General features: G+C 44.4%; 2 protein-coding genes across 2 annotated transcripts in view; one reads left to right on the top strand and one right to left on the bottom strand.

The window, feature by feature from the left end:
* The first annotated feature begins 106 nt into the window (after window positions 1–106).
* LOC132974767 (protein FAM163B) lies at window positions 107–9,780 on the top strand. Its single transcript, XM_061039042.1, has 3 exons — window positions 107–735; window positions 5,722–5,837; window positions 6,787–9,780. Exons 2-3 carry the CDS (start codon window positions 5,745–5,747, stop codon window positions 7,231–7,233), a joined length of 540 nt encoding a protein of 179 aa, XP_060895025.1. The 5' UTR covers window positions 107–735; window positions 5,722–5,744; the 3' UTR covers window positions 7,234–9,780.
* Window positions 9,781–14,586: 4,806 nt separating this feature from the next.
* The window catches only part of adamtsl2 (ADAMTS-like 2), a 33,774-nt gene continuing 29,448 nt past the window's right edge, over window positions 14,587–18,912 (bottom strand). The window contains exons 13-19 of the mRNA XM_061039043.1: window positions 18,574–18,700; window positions 18,288–18,501; window positions 17,294–17,449; window positions 16,541–16,711; window positions 16,152–16,328; window positions 15,618–15,762; window positions 14,587–15,094 (exon numbers count right to left, since the gene is read on the bottom strand). Of these exons, the coding sequence (XP_060895026.1) occupies window positions 14,967–15,094; window positions 15,618–15,762; window positions 16,152–16,328; window positions 16,541–16,711; window positions 17,294–17,449; window positions 18,288–18,501; window positions 18,574–18,700 (1,118 nt within the window). The 3' untranslated portion in view covers window positions 14,587–14,966. The remainder of the gene's footprint in view (window positions 15,095–15,617; window positions 15,763–16,151; window positions 16,329–16,540; window positions 16,712–17,293; window positions 17,450–18,287; window positions 18,502–18,573; window positions 18,701–18,912) is intronic.

Genomic DNA, 18,912 nt, shown 5'->3' with positions numbered 1-18,912 from the left:
TGGAGCTATACTTTACGCAGCTCTCTACAGGGACCGGATTTACTAAGACCTGGATGCACCCTTCAGGTATTTTCTGAAGAGCGCTCTGCTGTGACGCATGCTCGCATCCAGTCAGGGCAGCATCCCACTGACAGCAACACAGAGAGGACGAGACCGGATCCTGTGAGCACAACATACACACGCCAATTAATAATCATTTTTCAAAAAACATAAAAACATATTCTGCTACGGTCGCCTCGCGTGCGCGTGTGTGTGTTTGGATCAGCTGATTCTCGTTTTGTTTGGACTGAAGACATCAGAGGAAGACTTTCAGAACATTTGGATTCTATTGAGTTGGAAATTTACCCCAAAAAACCTGCATCTTGTTTGACAAAGGACAGCTCCACATTTATTAACTGGAACATGAATAACGAGCTGTATTGCTTCTCATGAAGTCTTCGTTTCGCTGCTGCGTTTCAAACGTCTCCAGCTGCGGAGAGACGCGCAGGCTGTGAAGAGGCTCCACTCTCTGGCGCACACAGATCTCTACTCCTTTGTCTCACAGGTCGGATGTGTGTGTGGATGTAAAGTCGTTGCGGTCAGAGCTCAGCAGAGTTTCATGTTTGGTAACATATTTCCAGCAGGCTGAAACTCGACACCTCCTTCCCGTCTCTCCTGCCTGCAGACCTGGGCGTCCCGAGCAGCTGCAGGTGCCGCAGGGCACGCCATGGGACGATCCAAATACTGATGTGATGGGTAAGATTATCAGATGTGTACATGAATGTGTCTGCGGTTCTTGTGGTGAACATGAAAAGCCAAAGTGAGTGAAACTCAAAGTCTCGGATTCTGACGCTTTTGCGATGGGAACTCTGCGCTCTTTGACATCACCAAGTCAACCTAAACCGAACATGCTAAGCAGAAATAGATATTAAGATTAAGCTCAGTAAGTTCTACTTAATAATTACTCCGGTATTGAATAAAAACGAATCTTTGTTTCGTTGTGTAGGCAGTTTTTCTTCCGTCTCCATGGCTTTTACGCACGAAAATCAAGTCTCAACCTTTTCTGCCAAATTTGTTCAAATCATGTTCACCTGCGTGCAAAATATTCATCTGGCTTAGTTCACTGATAGAAATGGTTTGGACATGTGATGTTTAAACATCCCTGAAACCTGAAACAGAAACGCGTAAAAGCTCCAGTCCACATGATCTACAGTCTGCAGACAGATGATCAGCCTTTTATTTTGGTATGATCATACTGATAAGATCTTCCTGCTTAAAAGCTTGCAATGATTTTCTGCAGGGCTACCTTCTGCAAGTTCAGCTGACTGTCCTTAAATCTAAAATGAAAAAAATATAAATAAAATAAAAATATTTTCTACTTTGTGGAGACTCTTCACCGAGTCCCTAAGAATCTTTTGAACATGGACATGAATGTTTCATTTATTTGAATTTGAACTTTTCGTTAAAAGTCTATGAAGATTTTATTTTCCAGTATGGTGATGTAAAGTCTTCTCCACACCGTCATAACCCTGTAAAGAAAGTAAACAGATGACTGTACAGTGATTCTGTAAACTCAGAATAAAAATGTGACCAGATGAAGATTTAAATGCTGTTTGACATTTAAATCTCACACCATGCAAAGAGAGGACAATAGGGAGAGATGTTGCTCATGTGCAGTGTTCTGTATGTTTTTTTTAAGGGTAATAAGTCGTGTTAAGTGATGGATGGGACGATAGGCGACACGCTGGTCTCTGACCTTTGAGTGTGTGTCTGTGTGTGGTGATTTGTGTGTGTGATGCTGACTGTCTGTGTGGGCGTAAACGTCTCTCTCTAGCTTCAGGGATGCTGATGTCCAGGGCTCTGTTGCCATGGAAACTGTTTTATTTAGTTTAACTTCTTTTGCGCTTAGCATCCTGAGCGCTAAAATACCCTAGCCATCAGCTGCTTTTTGTCGCTGCACTCACCGAACACAGTTCACTTTTGGGACAACACGAAGCTCATCAATGTCACTTCTCCCTCACGGACCAATCAGAATCAAGAAGGGGCGGGACATACAACAACAGCTTAGTCAACAACAATGGCGGAGGAGAGCAAAAGTTAACTTTCCTAACCTAGCAACAATGAACGTGTTGTTGCCATAAGTCCACAAGCTCCAAGTCCTGAGTCACCTCAAATATCTATAAATCACTCACCAACCAAAACAATACACCATGCTAACATGTCAATCAAGGCTGCGGCTGTATTAACCAATAGAAAAACATCACTAATGCACCACGAGGCAAAGCTCAACACTGATTTGTCTCGACATGTGTCAGTCAATCTTGAGGTTGCAGCTGTTGCTCAGCTAGCCTAGCTTATCATGCTAACAGGAAGTCAGCATTTTCCAAAGAGCTCCAGGAGACTTACAGCTCCTTTGAAAAGTACCAGCCAATGAATATGCTGCGTTTTGCACACACTGCAGGTGTCCATTTTCAGTCGCCCACGGTGAAGATGCCGACATACAAAGCCGTATTAAAAAGAGCGAACCCAAACGGTGGGCTCAGGCAGGAAGTAGAACTGTTACGATCTCCTTCAGTGAGGCAAGTCAGGGGTCATGCCCAACACTGAGAGATCAGGTCAAATCTACCTGTCGACCTCTCCTCAGCAGAGTCTGACTCAGTCCTCTGGGAGTTTTTTTCCCCTCGGTTATTTTTTACCGTGTATGGCATGTTACATCCGCACGCCTCAACACGCTCCTGCTGACCATCGTCACGCAGGAAGTCGATGAGAGGAGCTGACGATGACGATGAGCTCTCCTCGTGTGACTCACTCTTCATGCGTGCTCATTTGCCCCAGTTCTTGATATTTTATAAAACATGAGGGACGGCTGAATATTAGTATTTCATGTTTTAAATTCAGAGTCTTGCCCTGTGGACGAGTGATTTCAGACTGCTTCAGTAAAATCATGCAGAAGCCTACTATGATTACACTTCCATCTGTGGTCACATAAAAGGTCGACAAACCTCTTTGTAGAGATTTGTTTCTTCTTTTTATTTGTGAATGAACACAGATTTCTGCTTTGGGACCAGATTTGTTGCATAAAACATGAAGTGAAAGTGAATATAAAAATCTGCCTCTCCCGCTGATGCAGTTTCAAAGAAGAGTTGCTCTTTCTCACATGCAGAAAAAATCCAACTAAAAAAGAACCTCATTTTGCGCACGCGCAATTCATTTGCAGTTGCATTTGCATTTGCTGGACTCGGAGTGGTGTGGGTCTCCACTCTGCTCTGACTGCAGCTGGGACTGTTGCGCGAGGCTAGACTGACAGCCTGTGAGTGCTTTGAGATGGGGGGGGGGGGGCTCACGGCAGCACCCGCTGCTTGTTGAGGACAGTAACTGCAGAGCGATACATGCTTTCACGTCAGAGTCTCCAAAACACCAGAAAGTCTCCAATAATACCAGAAAAGTCTGGATTTGTCGCTAGTAGCTTTTGACATAAAAAAAAAGTTGCCAAGAGGATTTGGAAAAGTTGCCAAATTTAACGAGAAAGATGTCAAGTTGGCAACACTTCTCTCTGCCCAGGATGAGGACTAACTGAGTTGTCACATCCTTTGTACCACGCAGTGTTTAGCTGCTGAATCAGCTCTGATTATACTGGATGAACCCGGCACTTTATTTAACTGGCTACTGAAACCCCCTCATGTAATCATGTGATGCTTTAATGTGTTTTTATGTGTATGTATATGTTTCTTTGTAAGTAAAATTCCCCTAGGGCCAATAAAGGTTTCATTAATTTGTCATATGCACAAATTTGCAGGGCCCCCTCCAAGGGGGACTCTGAGGAGCACTGAGGGAATGCTACTTTCAAAATCCTGCTGGTTTTTGAAGATGGTAAAAAGTCTTTAAAAATGTCCAGTTCAGGGCTCTCAGTTCTGGAGGAAGACAGTTCCAAAGTGTCAGTGCTGTAACCTCAAAGGCACAGTCTCCTTTAGTTTGAAGTCTTGTGCAGGACGCTGGTCAGAGGACCCCAGGGACCTGCTGGTGTTATAAGGCCTCAGCAGCTCAGTGATGTAAGCAGGAGCTTGACCAATCAAGGCTCTAAACACAACAAGAACTTTAAACTGGATTCTGAAAATGTTAAACCTCAAAGAACAAACGCCATGATACAATGCTAGCTAAAATTATTTTATTTAAGTGTAGCAGCGCAATGACAGTGAGTGCTTTAAGATGGGGCCCGCTAAGGGGGGTTTCCTACTGTCAATGCATATTTTGCACATTTTGAGCCACTGCTGTGGTTAAAAGTTTGTGGGCTCTCTATTAGCTTGGTTAGCGCTCTGTCTGCTGCCAGATTGTTTAGTTGTCAGGTTGCTCTGGTGGCTCTAAGTTTAAAGTTTAATGGATTACAGTTTGTCTGTAAAATGCTAACCAGCAACCAGAGGCTAATTTAGATTTCCATCTCTTTCATAAGAACATGTGAGAACTTTAGGTGTGTCTGGAGTTTTCTCGCCTTCAATTATAATCGATCTATAATCTTCTCAGTCATAACTGAAATCTTCACATGCTGCAGTTCTACTACCGTCAGTGGTATAAATGTTATTTGTGGATAAGCATTGTTTTCTGCTGTTTGCATGCATTTCATCCTTTGCACATGCTTTGTGGATTGCACGCTTAAATATTTCTCTCATTTGCATAAGTTTAGAGGCTGACAAAGCAGTGCAATCCTGAATCAGGCCGTATGTGTGAGTTCTTCATGGGCGCCAAAAAAAAGTATATCTGGAACTGTATTCATCATATACCCAGGTTAAATTTAAAGGTCACATATTCTCCTCGTCTTCAAAAAGTTTAAATAATTCTCAGAGCTCCTCCTCAACATGTGTGTGAAGTTTCTTGTTCTAAATCCACTCTGATCCTGTATTTGATCATGTCTATAAACCCCTCTATTTCAGCCCTGCTCAGAACAGGCTGTTTCTGTGTCTGTACCTTTAAATATGTAAATGAGCTGTGTCTGACCACGCCCCCTCTCTAGAAGGGCTTGGGTGTCTCGGTGCTTTCTCGCTCCATGTCCTATAGTTTACGGTGAGAAGGCAGACTCAGAGGGCAGAACAAACACCTAGCTGTGGGAGTGTCACCCACCTGGGGGAGGGGCTACTGCCCTTTGTGATGTCATGAAGGGAAAATCTCCAAACGGCCAGTTTGAGCACACATTTTCTGAAAAGTGGAGCAGGCAACCTTTTTTTAACCTTTTGGAGCGTTTCAGTGAAGTCTAAACATTTTAACATCATTATCACTTTTCTATCCTCCTCCTCCTCTTACTATCTCATTTCCTCACCCTTCTGGTTTGACCTTTTCCTTTTTTATTTTGCTCTTTTTATCTCCATCTTGCTCTCCTTTTCTTTTCTTTCTCTCTGCACACTCTTCACTGCCTTCCATTTTCCTTTTTTCTCAATTTCTCATCTCTTTTGCTCCTAATTTCTTTCTCCATCTTGTTTCTCCCCATTTAATTTTCCTTCCTCTTCCTCCTCTCTCGTCTCTGTCACGATACCCTCTCCTCCACATCATCTTCCCCTCTCTTGACCTTCTTCCTTATTTAATCCCTCCTTGATGCTCCATTCCTCTACCAACCCATCTCTTTCTCCTCCTCTCCCCGTCTCCATACTCTGTCTCATCCTCCTCCTTCTTGCTCTATTTCCCTTCCATCTCTTCTCCTCCTTTTCCTCTTTTCTCCGCTTCTTCTTGTCCTCCTCCTCTTCGTCTTCCCTGCAGGTTGTTGATGGAGAGGATTTCGAATGTCAGCCGGGACAGTGGTCATCGCAGGAGGAATTCTGGCTACAGTCATCTTACTGACCATCGTTGCTGTACTGTGTTTATGTAGGTTACAGGTAAGACTTTCTGACTCTTCACCAAACATTCAGTGTTTAACAGATAATAACACATTTTAACTTAAAGATGTGAACATCTAGAGTAAAACATTTTAATTGTGACTGTATAAAACACAAGTGTGGATCATTAATCAGACGCTTTTATCCAAAGCGGCACATTAGAGAGTAAGAACAACACAAGCAAAGATCTAGAGAGGAGGAAACAACATCAGGAAGTGCAAACAAACAGATTTTAGTCTGATTGGACACACAGGTGCTAACAGGAAGTGACCAGAGGTGCTGACAGGAAGTGACCAGAGGTAGAGCACAACATCAAAACCATCTTAAATATCATCATCATCAATAATATGGAGCTCATCATCATTAAGTTAGTAGGTGTTCATAAAGAGCTGGGTCTTTAGCTTTTTCTTAAAGGTGCAGAGGGACTCTGTAGATCACATGGAGTTTGGAAGTTCATTCCACCACCGGGGGGCGACAGAGGAGAAGAGTCTAGTCAGAGACTTAGGACCCTGTTGTGAAGGTTGGATCAGACGCCTTTCATTGGCAGAGCGTAGTGGGGGCGTTTTTGTCTGTTTTGTAAGCGAGCAGCAGAGTTTTAAATCTGATGTGAGCAGTAACTGGGAGTCAGTGGAGGGAGATGAACAGAGGAGAGACATGTGCTCATGTGTGAAACTTTCATATACTCTTTATTCAGTAGACATGAAGTGAAATATTTGAAGTCTTTTTTTGTTTGAATCTTGATGCTAGCAATTTTGATGCTCAAACAAACCAACAACAGACTCATTGGACCAGTTAGCTTATTTAGGACAAGATTTATTTGTCTTTAAGAAGGCAGGTATAAACACAGATGTGGCTGCTGTTACTTGGTGTTATAAAATCTACCCTTTGTCCTTCCCTCTGACAACAGCTCTGACTGTTCTTTGTCTGTTGTTGTGTTTGTTATCTTCAGTATTACTGCTGTAAGAGGGAGGAGTCTGAGAAGGGGGAAGAGGAGGAACCAGAGCTCACCAGCATGTCGCCATCCCGCCACCTGGCTCTGCCCGCTCCCCCTTCGCCTCCGACGCCGGAACACATCTTTCACGAGGAACCGGAGCCGTACACTCCCACTTTCCTCACTGAGGCCAACGGGCCTACCAGCTACTCCCCTACACCTCCGCCCCGCAGGTGCCAACGCTCACATGCCTTCTGCCCATCCTGCGCCCGCTGCACACTGCCCTTCTACCTGCAGCACCCTGAGAGGCTGTGCAACGGCGGGCGCAGGATAAGCTACAGGACTGTGCAGCAGGAGGACCTGGAACTACCCATTGACCTGGCTAGCTTCTACCAGAAGTTAAATCTCATCCGCTCCGTCACCATGCGGGAGGTGGTCACACACAGCGTCAGCACAGACGTCTAAGAGCAGACAGAGTGGAGGCAGCACCTGGAGCGAACGCTGATTTATTCAAACCGCACTGACTCCATTCTGTCTGCAAACACACATTTACATGTCAGTAGCTGTTGTGCTTCGGGTGCAGCGCAACAGCTACTGACATGCTACAACACCGAGGGCTTCTGTCTGATGGAAACACTTCTCCTGGCAGCATATTGGACGTCTAGCAACTGAATGCACCTCTGTTCAGTGTCTGATGAACAGTTTTGACATTTTGTAACCAAGATGTGTGTTTGTTCGTTTGCTGTTTAGCTAGTTAAGCTGCTAATCAATATATATGTGTATAAAAGTGTAACCAAGATCCTTTGAGCTTTGCTGGTAAATTGAACACACATTTTTTTTGTTTGTGATTGCACCACAGGCAAGTCAGAAATGGAGGTAAAAAGCCTGGATGGTCATCAATGAGGCTAAATTAGCTGCTGCTAACATTTTAATCAAGCTGTGAGTTTGTCTCACATGATCAGTCTTGTGTTATTGTAGACAAATCCCATGTGTTGACCAAAACCAACACTGAATGTATCCCTTAACAATTCTGTATGCACATTGAAACGTCTTCAACATTTAGCTAATGATTTAATACAACAAATGGCAATTGGCAGTAGCTGAGTGTTGTGGTTGTGCATATCCTTGATGTAATCTGGGCCTGAGCTATTGGTCTAAAATCAGATTTGAGAAGCCACCACGTAGAAAAACCAGATGAGTGTTGTAATATGAAGATCAGTGAAGCTGCAGTATCCTGGAAGAGCTGCAGAGGTTTGATGACACAAGTAATAAACCAGCCATGTGCGAGATGCAGCAGGGAAGGCGTGAGCTGTAAAGTGTGCGGACACAAACCTGAGCCAACGGTTGGTTGTTGAAGTCAAGTATCCTTCTGATGTCATTCAGAATACGCTGCAGGAGTGTGTCCTCACAGCAGTGTGTGTAGGACTTGTGGTTGTCACACCTCGGCTTGTATCTGTGCAAGTCAGAGGAAACCACTGAGTGATGATGAGGAGCTGCCTGTCCTGAAAGGAAGAGCATTGGCCTTGTCCAGAATAACTCGGGCCTAAACTGTACGAATTCAGGTCAATTTATGTGAATGCTCCATCCTGATAACACTTGTTCAGTGTGAGCTCATAAATCATGAGTCGTCCAGTCCAGTGTCGTAAGCAATTTGTCGTAGTGTGAGCTTACGTTCCACCGCACATTTTATACAAGGTGATAGTTATCAACTGATGAAGATCACTGGGTCAAGACAAGTGTGTGGGCCTTTCTTCTTGCTGCTGTTTTTAGTAGCCCTACATCTACGTGATTTGGGTTCTTGAATCTTTTCATTACTCAGACCTCCAAACACACCAACACTCAGTGCTGCACTGCATGAGTTTCTTTATTAGCATGCTCCCATACTGTAGTGTTTATTTACCTGAAAACCATGACACCCGTCCAGCTGCTGTAAAGTATCATATGTGAATGCTAATTTCCCCCCCTTTATTTACTGTATGAGTTTTATATCTTCAGTATGAAGTAATGGGCTTGGGGCTGAGAAACAACAACAAGACGCAGGGACGTTTAGAGAGACTGACACTATCTTGGTTTTGGTCTTTTTATGGGGTTTGTTTACAAGTAAAAAATATAGAGTCACATTTAACCCTAAATCTTAAAATGAAGAGAGTTTTAAAGAAGAAATGAAGCTAAAGACACATATTTTACTTTTTCGTGACCGTGTGTACGGAAGGTCAAAAAACAGAAAAAGCCACGTCTTCAAAAATACCCGTTTACGTGTGGACGAGGCCTGAACCAACTTTGAATGAATCAAAAACTCATTTTCTCTGAACCTGGCAGGTTTAAAGGTGGAGAATGAAAGCTGTTTTTGTTTTCGGTTTTCATGAAAGCCCAGCCTTTAGACGTCAACTTTCTGAACCGCCTTGAAAATGGATCTGCAGTGTACCTGCCAGACCACTAGTTGGCGATGTGAAACACCACTTGATGTGCACATCCTCTGCCTTCTGGGTTAGGGTTACATTACGTTTGTGTGTACGGACGATGAGGTGGTTTCTACTCCAACTGATCCAACAAAGTTAGTAAGCTTCAAGAAAATGATGACTGGAAACAGAACTCAGGAGTCAGCCATTGTTGTTGTAGTCCAGCTACTCGTTCACTTATTACAGAGGAACTTCGAATGGTCAGTCTACACGGCGATGGAGACAGAGCGATCTTTTCAAAGTTTGTACTCTGAGACCAGTCATCTAAAACGTTGTCGTGTAAAGGAAAAGCCACATTGCAACAAAAGGAAACCGGGCCTAAATAAGGAGGGAAATAACATAATCTGGGGCACAATTTTTTTTTTAAATAATCGTGGATACCTTCTTCAAGACAGGAAGTAGAAAAAATACTGAAGCACACAAATCACTGAACTCAAACTTTGGTTCCTTTAGTGATTCTTGTGCTCCAGTATTTTTTCTGGTTCCTGTCTTGAAGAAGGTATCAACTGAATTAAATTTCTTGTACGTCTTAAGTCCTTCTCTGAGAGCACCGACCTCCAAAGAAAAAGAAACATTTTCTTATATTAAACTCGAAAAAGAAAAAGAAAATCACTTCTAAACGGCTCTAATCCAACAAAGTGAGAGTTAAAGGCTTCTCTGTATATTTAGATAGTGCCATCTTCATTTGGACAGAAATTAAAGCAAGTTTTCAAAATAAAGGCGTAGTGATAACTTTGTTATTGTTGTTTAAAGAGTAAAAGAAATCAGTCCGAGCTCCGTGTGCAGACGTAACGTGGAGCTCGTGTTCGTGTTCACTGCTGTAGATTTGTTAGCACAGTTTTGTGTTTCTTTGTTTATTATGAACTCCGAGCAGCTGCTGATTCTGTCCGTTTGTGACTGTTGTGTCGCATCTTAAAGGGCTTTTCTGAAGCATTCAATGATGACTTGACTGTGAATCCTGGAGAAGATCTTCCTGTAGATAGACGCTGTGCTGCACGTAGACCACGAGATGTATGAAGACTTTAAAAGCAATATGAAGAATCCAGCATTAAACAAACAACTGTGCAGTAGACGAGTGTTTGATTAAATTAACGTTTGAAACAGGTCGACTCTGGGAGCTCAAGATTTTTCCTTTAAATATGAACACTCTCACTCTCACCATTAGTGATGTCACTCTGGGACACCTGTTCAGTAGCGTTGTGAGATGTGTAGCTCATTAACCTCCTCATGTATCTGATACTGGTGTCAGTAAAATCTCTGATTTCAGCCTCTGCCTGAAACGCTTCATTTCAGCTACTGTCTCTTTAAGACCCCCCCCCCCCCCCCCCCCCCCCTCCACACATGCCCACTCTCCTCTGATTGGCCCGCTCTGTTTACAGTTGCAGGGAAATTTGAGTGAGCTTCTGGGCGGGCGTGTCCTTGAAAGAGCTGCAGGGACAGCCTTGGACAACTTGGACAGTCTCGCCAAGTTGTCAAGTCAGAACGGCGGGAAACCACGTCCGGGGATTACACCAACAACTGTGTACAGCCATCTGTGTACAGTCTATGCACTGTGCAGCAGCAACAGGATGTAACCGTCACTCCCACCTCCTATTGGCTCGAGCTGAATTCTCCTGATTATATCCTGCTGCGTTCTCACATCAGCTCACTCTGACTTTCTGCAGAATAAACACGAGGAGGCTGGAGGAGAAACTCGTATTTATTAAGAGAGAAAAATGTGTCTCTTTGCATTCACACATGCAGCTCCTCCGGGAAATATCAGGAGTTTTGAGGATTTCTGCAAGTGTGAAAGACTATCTTGTGTTGAAAAAAAAATGAAGGGAAATGTATTTTGTTTTTTCACACTATTATCAAACATGCTGCACACAGAGAGGAAGCATCTATGCTCCTTTCCTTTGCATTTCATGCAGAAAGATGTAATATATCATCTGAATGCAACAACTTGCAGTCATGTTCATGTGAAATCTTCTTATCTCTGATGACTCTGTCATTGATTGCAACGCCACACAAATGCAGGGTTAACTCTTCTGCAACCTCCTGTGTTGTTTTATTTTGTTTGTAAAAGTCTTATAAAAGATGCTTTTTGAATGAAGCGACGGTTTGTTTTTAGCAGCCTTGAAGTCGCCTCAGACATGAATCCATTCACAGTGTTCTCGGGAAGATCCGGAGGTCAAGTGTAAAACCACTAATCAAAGAGTGTCTTCCATCATCAGCAGAATCTTTTAATTATCCGAAGGCAGACTCTGTTTGTTGTGTTTGTTTCTTCTCTGCTTTATCAGAAGATGTGTTTTTAATATTCTGCACTTCAGTACATGAGAGGTTTTGCTGCCGTCCCACTGACCAGCAGGGGGCGTCAGCTGCAAACCCGCATCTACTGCAGCTGCTCTGTCGTGTGAAAGTGACTTTATTTACAGTGTAAATAAAAAAGATGCTAAACTGTTTGTCATCTGAGTGATGCATTATGGGTGGGTGGGGACTGAGAGGGAGCAGCAGAGGAGTGGGAGGGAACTGCTGCATGAGCTTTGACCCTCATTAAAGTCGACGAGTCGACTTGTTTACATCCAAAGAAGCCTCAGGGTGAAGGGAGCAGAGGTTACCAGAGAACGGAACACAAAATTGCAGTCATCACTTTATTTTTTCTGCATTCATAGTTGTGTAACACAACAATATTTATAAGGACGGTTTCAGCATCACAGCCTCCAGATGCTCACAGGAGACTCGCCTTCAAACACTTTAATAAAAATACTCAAGAAGAAACATTCAGCTGATATCTCTATAAAAAAAAGCATCTGAGTTTGATTTCCTGGAGTCTCAACGTTATACTCGACTTCTTAAGTCACTATATTGAACCCATACATACTGTTCAGGACGAATGTGACTATAGACTGTAAACATTAATGGACGAAGCCTGAGTGACGTCAGCCATCTGTTAATACAGGAGGCAGCAGACGCCATGGAAATGCTGTCTCAGTCTAACTTTCAGTCAACCTAACGACAGGCTGAGAGCTGGAGCTGAGACGGATTTTAAACCTCCTGACAAACCGTTACACCGCTTCATTTTTCAACACCGGAGGATGCTGCTTGGTTGCGTCTTAACGTCTGTCAGTTTTAAGGAATATGAAATATTACCTCAAACAGCTTTGTAATATATTAGGTCGTAACTCGTGATAAAGTCTTATTGTCAGATTTTTGCCAATACAGAACCTTCTTATAGAAATATATGAATTCATGTAAAAAACGACAGAGAAGCCAAAATGTTCATTTAAACTGTTCTTTAATAGAAATACGAGTCAGTACCATCAGGTCTTTTTATTTATTATCAACAGTACACAACTTCCAGACTTGTGATTTGTACAAAAAGAGGTATCCGTTATATAAAAGCACAGTACACGATAGTTAAAAAACACGTCTGAATACACTTCAACCATACTTCAAGTGTCAGGAATCTCTCTCTGTTTGTACTCTCTCTCCTCTGCCACACAGACCAGGACTGGCATCATGTGACCCGATGAGTGACCACGTCTGCTGGCATCAGGAGCGTCGTGATAAATGAAAATGTGCTATGACTAATAAATATGCTTCCATGTCCTGCAGGCGTATCGACACGGCGCCAAACGGCAGGGGGGTGGAATGGAAATATAAACCTGTAACTTCCTGTTGGGCCATGCCAGACACCAAACTATAACACAATTAAATAATATTTCATAAACAGTATCTGTATTAAATATCCTAGACATGCAGTATATTCTGTTGAGAAATAATTTAATAGATCTTTTTTTTTTCACTGCAGCGTTAGGACAGTGGGGGCAAGCTGCGGAGAGACGATGGAGGTTTGTGGGACAATTTAAAGGTCGACTCGGGCTCCAGAACTTACCGTAAAGGGGAAGTCTGGCTTTGAAATCCTGCACACGACTTTACATTTTGAGATCTCAATAAACGGGGACATAAATGTAGAAGTGGCTCCAATATTTCTGATCAAAGACCAGCCACTAAAAGTTTATTTTTCTGTCTCTGATGGGCTCAGATTGTTATTCTGAGTGTCTGACAACATAACTGAAAGGATCCCTACAGACAGAGCTTTTTGTTAAAGAGGAACATGACAAGACACCGGACTCCAGTGAAAAAAAGACTTGTCTACGGATCATTTCAGTGGTTAGTTGTTTTGAAGGCTAGAAAATAAAGTGTGCAGGATCCAAGCTATGAATCTAAAACACTGCAGTCACATCACAAAAACAACTGTGTTTCCCCGAGGTTCAATAGTTAGGGGTGGTGGCCTGGTCCCCAGGGGGCGGGGCAGCAGCTGGTGGGTAAGCGCCCGACTAAAAAGCGGATCAAAGACCGTTTATTTTTTTTTATTTATGTAACAGTTTGTTTAAAGAGTGCATGTATTTAAAAAGGTTAAAAAATTATAGCATATTTAAGATAGTTAAAGGAGCAGTATGTAACTCTGACCCCTAGTGTTTAAAATGGGTACTGCAGTCTAAATTCTAAACATCATAGAGAGCTGTCTCCCCCCCCCCTCTCCCCCCCCCCCCTCTCTAGACTCGATGCTCACTCAGGTCACCATGTGGTGGACTCTGAAGCTTCAGTGTTTATCCAGCTCTGCATGGGTCTGTAAACCTTTCTGTGTTCTAACCTCTCTCCATTTTTCAAAAGCATCTCCAATATTGATCCTAGTTTGAGCACGTTTCTGCTCGTGGAGCTTATTAGAAACATGCAGAGGCTTTTTAGGTCGGGTACAATCACTTCTATCTGAACCACTTCTCTTGCCCGCTTCCATCGCTGCAACACCTGTTGACCTGATAACTGCTCTCATATCTGGCAAACCGAGGGGCGTCCAAAACGGCCGTGTGGGGGGTTTCTTAAAAGCGCCTACCTTCTCTGGTCCAAACAAATCCAGAGCATTCAGGAGCAGAATCTAAAGTTAGAAGGAGGACATACTGGCTGCTGCATTGTTGTCAGAGAAGCCAGCACTTCAACATGTTTCCTTAATGATCAGGTAGTAAGATACCTTTATCATTTACCTCTCTACACATCTCACTGAGTGGACCTGTAATGTCAGAAGTAGAAATGATTAGTGGGGACTGTAGAGGTAAATAAATGATGATCCCCTGCATAAGTCGGGGGCTCTATTCAAATCGGTCTGTACTTGTCGCTCCTTATGAAACTAACGTGTTCTCACACATTTTGTAAATGTCATGAATGAAGTATTTGTGTGCCTTCCTCTTGGAGTATTGTGGTATTACGTACGGTTGGTGGGCCGCCACCCCAAATGAGTGGTAGGGGAAACACTGGGGGGGGGGGGGGGTTATTTTATGTTTTACTAAAGGCCTCTGTGTTAATATTTTAGAGTCTGTTGTAACTGAACAAACCTTTGACAGTTTTCTCAAAATGTTTTCGACAAATCCGGAACCAGAACCAAATAAGACAGGTGGAAAAAATGGCAGCCAGAGGCGGTCAGTATTTCTGTGTGACGTGTGCACATGGCAGTTGAAGTTGCACTAAACGAAGTGATGACCGGGTTTTGTTTTAAATCATCCAGATAAATCATGGTTCCATTAAGTCCGAGTGCTCATAGGACGCTCTTCTCTTTTAAAAAAAAAAAAACCAGGCTCAAACTGTGACTTTCATCCTCCTCTCGCTGTCCGCAGTAAGCGACAGTACTGCTGCTTTGTAAACGTTTCTCTCCTCCTGCTGGAGTCCGAGTGGAGGCGTGGAGAGGGGCGGCGCTGACCTGGACTAGGAGGTTGGAGGTCGTACGGCACGGCAGGAGTGGCAGCAGGCCTTGCTGTAGTACCAGTGGCTGCACAGGTTCACCTTCAGCGCCAGCAGGCAGTTTGTGGAGGGACGATCCTGACAGCTCTCATCTGAAACACGTGGGGTTTACTCCCTGTTAGTGATTTATAAATCACTCAGAATGAACTCAGAACATTCAATGAAATTATGAAATATAAACAAGAAGTCCCCGATTACGATGTGGATATTTAGAGTCACACCTTTTGTAACTAAACTAAAGGCCCAGGCTAGAGTTTGTCTAACCAGGCTGGTGACCAATCAGAGAGCCAACGAAGGGTCAATTATGTTATCCTAAATTTGTATACTTTTATTTAATGTTTCTGGTTCTGTTACCTGGCACTCCCACTGTTTCAGGCGTGTTTACATCATGTAATTTAACACTGAAGTCCAAAGACTTGCTCATTGCCAAATAAAAACTGAAATGTGTTTGAATCATTATTTTAGAAACTTTGACTTTGACTGATTTAAACTTAAAAACAATCTCTCCCTGCATTTAGTGCAAGTTATCAAAACCTCTGTGCAAGATATGAAGGCAGAAACTAATGTTTGTCTGGTGTCTCTGACGGCAGGTCAGCAGGCTTCCTGAGGCGTTACCTGGTGGCTCCGTGGGGCAGGGCTGCAGGGTGCAGGTCTGTTTGGACACAGGTTTGGTGAGGGGGTCGCAGCCTCGGACCAGCTCCCGGCCCTGATAACACTTCACGTCCCTCATCCTCACGCCAACTCCACACGTCTTAGTGCACTGAGGACGGACACACAGGAGGAGAGACACACACACATCTGAGGAACTGGAAGGTCGCTCTGTGGCCTCAACTCAACTGGGAACGTTTGAGGTTAAAGGTCACATGTCCTCCTCCTCTTCAGTGTAAATAAGTCTCAGAGCTCCTCTTCAACATGTGTGTGAAGTTTCTTGTTCTAAATCCACTCTGATCCTGTATTTGATCATGTCTATAAACCCCTCTATTTCAGCCCTGCTCAGAACAGGCTGTTTCTGTGTCTGTACCTTTAAATATGTAAATGAGCTGTGTCTGACCGTTATGAAAGAGTCCTACAGGGATACAAATGAGCAATCCACTCTCCACATCAGAGGTGTAAAGGTGCAGTGTGTGTGTGTGTGTGGGTCGTCCTCACCTCAGACCAGGGCGTGGTGTACCACTTGAAGCACGGCCTCTCGAAGCACGTGTTCTCCTCTTCAGGTTTCTCGCCAACTCCACACGCCTCGTCGTCAAAGCTCTGAAACTTTCCCGCACTGATGCCGGCACACAGGACGATCCGTCGCTTCACGCCTCGCCCACAGGTCGTGTTACACTGCGCACAGAGACATCCAGTTACACGGGTTCATATCGGGGTCCAACAGGGTCGAATCGCTGACTGACATTTCCATCGACTACATTTTACATACAAAGACAGAAAAACTCAAGAAGAAGAAATCAACACATTAACGGACAGAGGGAGGAACCTCTGTGAACCTCTGTGAAGAACCTCTGACCAACAAACGGCTCAAATATCCCCAGCCTCACCCTCTCCCAGTCTTGGATCAGCCAGTGTGGAGCACAGTTCCTCTCCCCACACGGGTGGATGGCGAGCGGCTTGTTCTCCGCTGAGCACTGGTTCTCAGGGACCACGCGGCCCTCCGGAGCCTTACAGTACACATGGCGCACCATCTTGGCCTGACCGCAGGACCCCGAGCACTGCAACAGAGAAAGGTCAAAGGTCAAACTGGGATTCATAACGATAAGCGGACATTTATGTTCTCATATGAGTCCAACTTTTGTCACAAGGAGGCAAAAAAAGTTTAAATAGGACGCAGTGGTCGTAATGTTTACAAGATATCCAAGATGGAGGACGAACAGACTGAGTCTGACGCCATGATGGCGTTTATACCTTTATGAACCCCTGCCCTAGCCTACACCTAGTTTTGGGTTTTTCCACCTCAATACACGATAAAGACAGACCTGTAAATGAAAACATAGATTTATGGCGTTCATTGCAGCTCATAACGGTTCTGTGTGGTTGCACAGAGGTTTCTCCGAGCTCATGCAACAAAACATCTGAAGTCAAGATGCATGAAAACAAAATATAAACCTTCATTTCATGCTGTAGCATTTCTACCGTTTGTTGCAAAAACAAACCAAATCCATCTAGGGGGGGCAGACTGTGTGAGCGTTGAAGAGTAAATACGTTAATCTTTAAGAAACCTCCACATGGTTAGAGTCCCTCAGGTACTCGGGGGTACTCGCTGCGCTATATATCCGCAGGGTAAAAACACTCACAGGTCCCCACTCGGACACGGTCCAGTGGCGTTCGCAGGGCGGACCGGTGCAGTTCTTGATGTTGGGGGGTTTGGTCATCGGGTCACATGGTCTGCTTTCATCAGAGCAGCGGACATCCCGGGTCACCTGGGCTTTACGGCCACATTTAGCAGGACACTGTGACCAAGGAGAGGCAGATTCAAACATCATCATCATCCACATGTTTAGATTTTTAAAAAAAAGACAAATGAAGCATCAAGTCGTGCAGAGCATCATCAGTGGATTCCTAAAGATTAAAGCGTATCATCAGGAGGTCAGTGACGTGAGGAGGATGAACTTCAGCTTCAGTTTTAACTCTGCAAGATTTCCTGACTTTCTAATGTTTGTAGCATCAGAGCATGAAGGACACGCCCACCAGGAAGCTCACTCAAATTTCCCTGTGACTGCAAACAGAGCTGGCCAATCAGAGGAGAGTGGACACGTTGGGAGGCGGGGTCTTAATGAGACAGTAGCTGAAATGAAGCGTTTCAGTCAGAGGCTGAGATGAGGGTTCTTACTGACACCAGTATCAGATACATGAGGAGGTTTTAGAGCTCCACATCTCACAACACTACTCAGCAGGTGTCCCAGAGTGACATCACTAATGGTGAGAGTGAGTTTAGTAGATATCCTTTAAATCGGTTTGAAAGGTCTGCGGGTGGTGTGAAACAGCTGATTGTGCCTGAACGTGCAGCTGCTTAAAGGTGCTCCTTTCACTCTTTGTTCTACATTTGCATCCGCAATCTCCAGAGATGTCTTAGTATCTCTGGAGAATCCAGCAGAGACCACAATCAGAAAAGAGAGCATGCCGAGGTCAGCTGCTGAACCGGAGGCTGGCGGGAGAGGGAGAGGGATGTTTGAGCTGCAAGAAAAAGTCCGTCTCCAGGTAGAAGAAGTGATGGACACTAGCAAACATTTACATCTTCCACAGCTGTTTTTAGATAATCTGGTTTTCTTTGTTTTCTGCGTCTCGTACCTCCGTCCACTCCGCCACCTCCCACTGCGGGCCACAGGCGGGGCTCTTGCAGGGCCGTCTCTCCACCGGTCTCTCCAGGTCGGTCATGGTGCAGAGGTCACTGTAGACCGAGCTGTCGAGGCCCGGTGACAGCATCTTCCAACAGCGGACCTGTCTGAACTGGAACCCCTCGCCGCAGGTCCTGGAGCACTCGCTCCAGCTGCTCGCCTCCCACCTGAAACACGAACACAGGATGTAGCAGCACAGAGACATGAAACGTCACCAACACGCTGCTCTGCTTTTCTACCTGGGTTGACATTCTCTGCCGATACAGAAGTCGTGGACCGGCTCCGGTCTGGTCAGAGCGTCGCAGTACATATCGTGTACCTCGATGCCGTCATAACGGATACACGTGACGAAGGACTTGGACACTCCTGGTTAGGAAGTAAGAAACACCAAGCTGAAGGCGGGGCAAAGATTTTCAGATTGAACATTTTAAACAGGAGGGAAAAAAAATCAAAGCGCCTCGCATGAAGGAAAGATAAAATAAAACAGATAAATATAAAATATGTTCATGAAAACGGGCAGCCGCGGGGGGGGGGGGGGGGGCAGGGAGTGGGGGGAGTCAAGGTGTCATAGAACAGCT

This window comes from Labrus mixtus, chromosome 5 (genome assembly GCF_963584025.1).
Source record: "Labrus mixtus chromosome 5, fLabMix1.1, whole genome shotgun sequence".
NCBI lineage: Eukaryota > Metazoa > Chordata > Actinopteri > Labriformes > Labridae > Labrus > Labrus mixtus.
Note: the sequence above shows the minus strand (reverse complement) of the source record. Positions and strands in the feature narration are given on the sequence as shown.

Excerpts from the sequence above, each read along its gene's own strand:
- LOC132974767 (XM_061039042.1), top strand. The coding sequence starts at position 5,745 with ATGTCAGCCGGGACAGTGGTCATCGCAGGAGGAATTCTGGCTACAGTC. Across the intron at positions 5,838-6,786 it reads TGTGTTTATGTAGGTTACAG|TATTACTGCTGTAAGAGGGA; the intron begins GTAAGACTTTCT and ends TGTTATCTTCAG.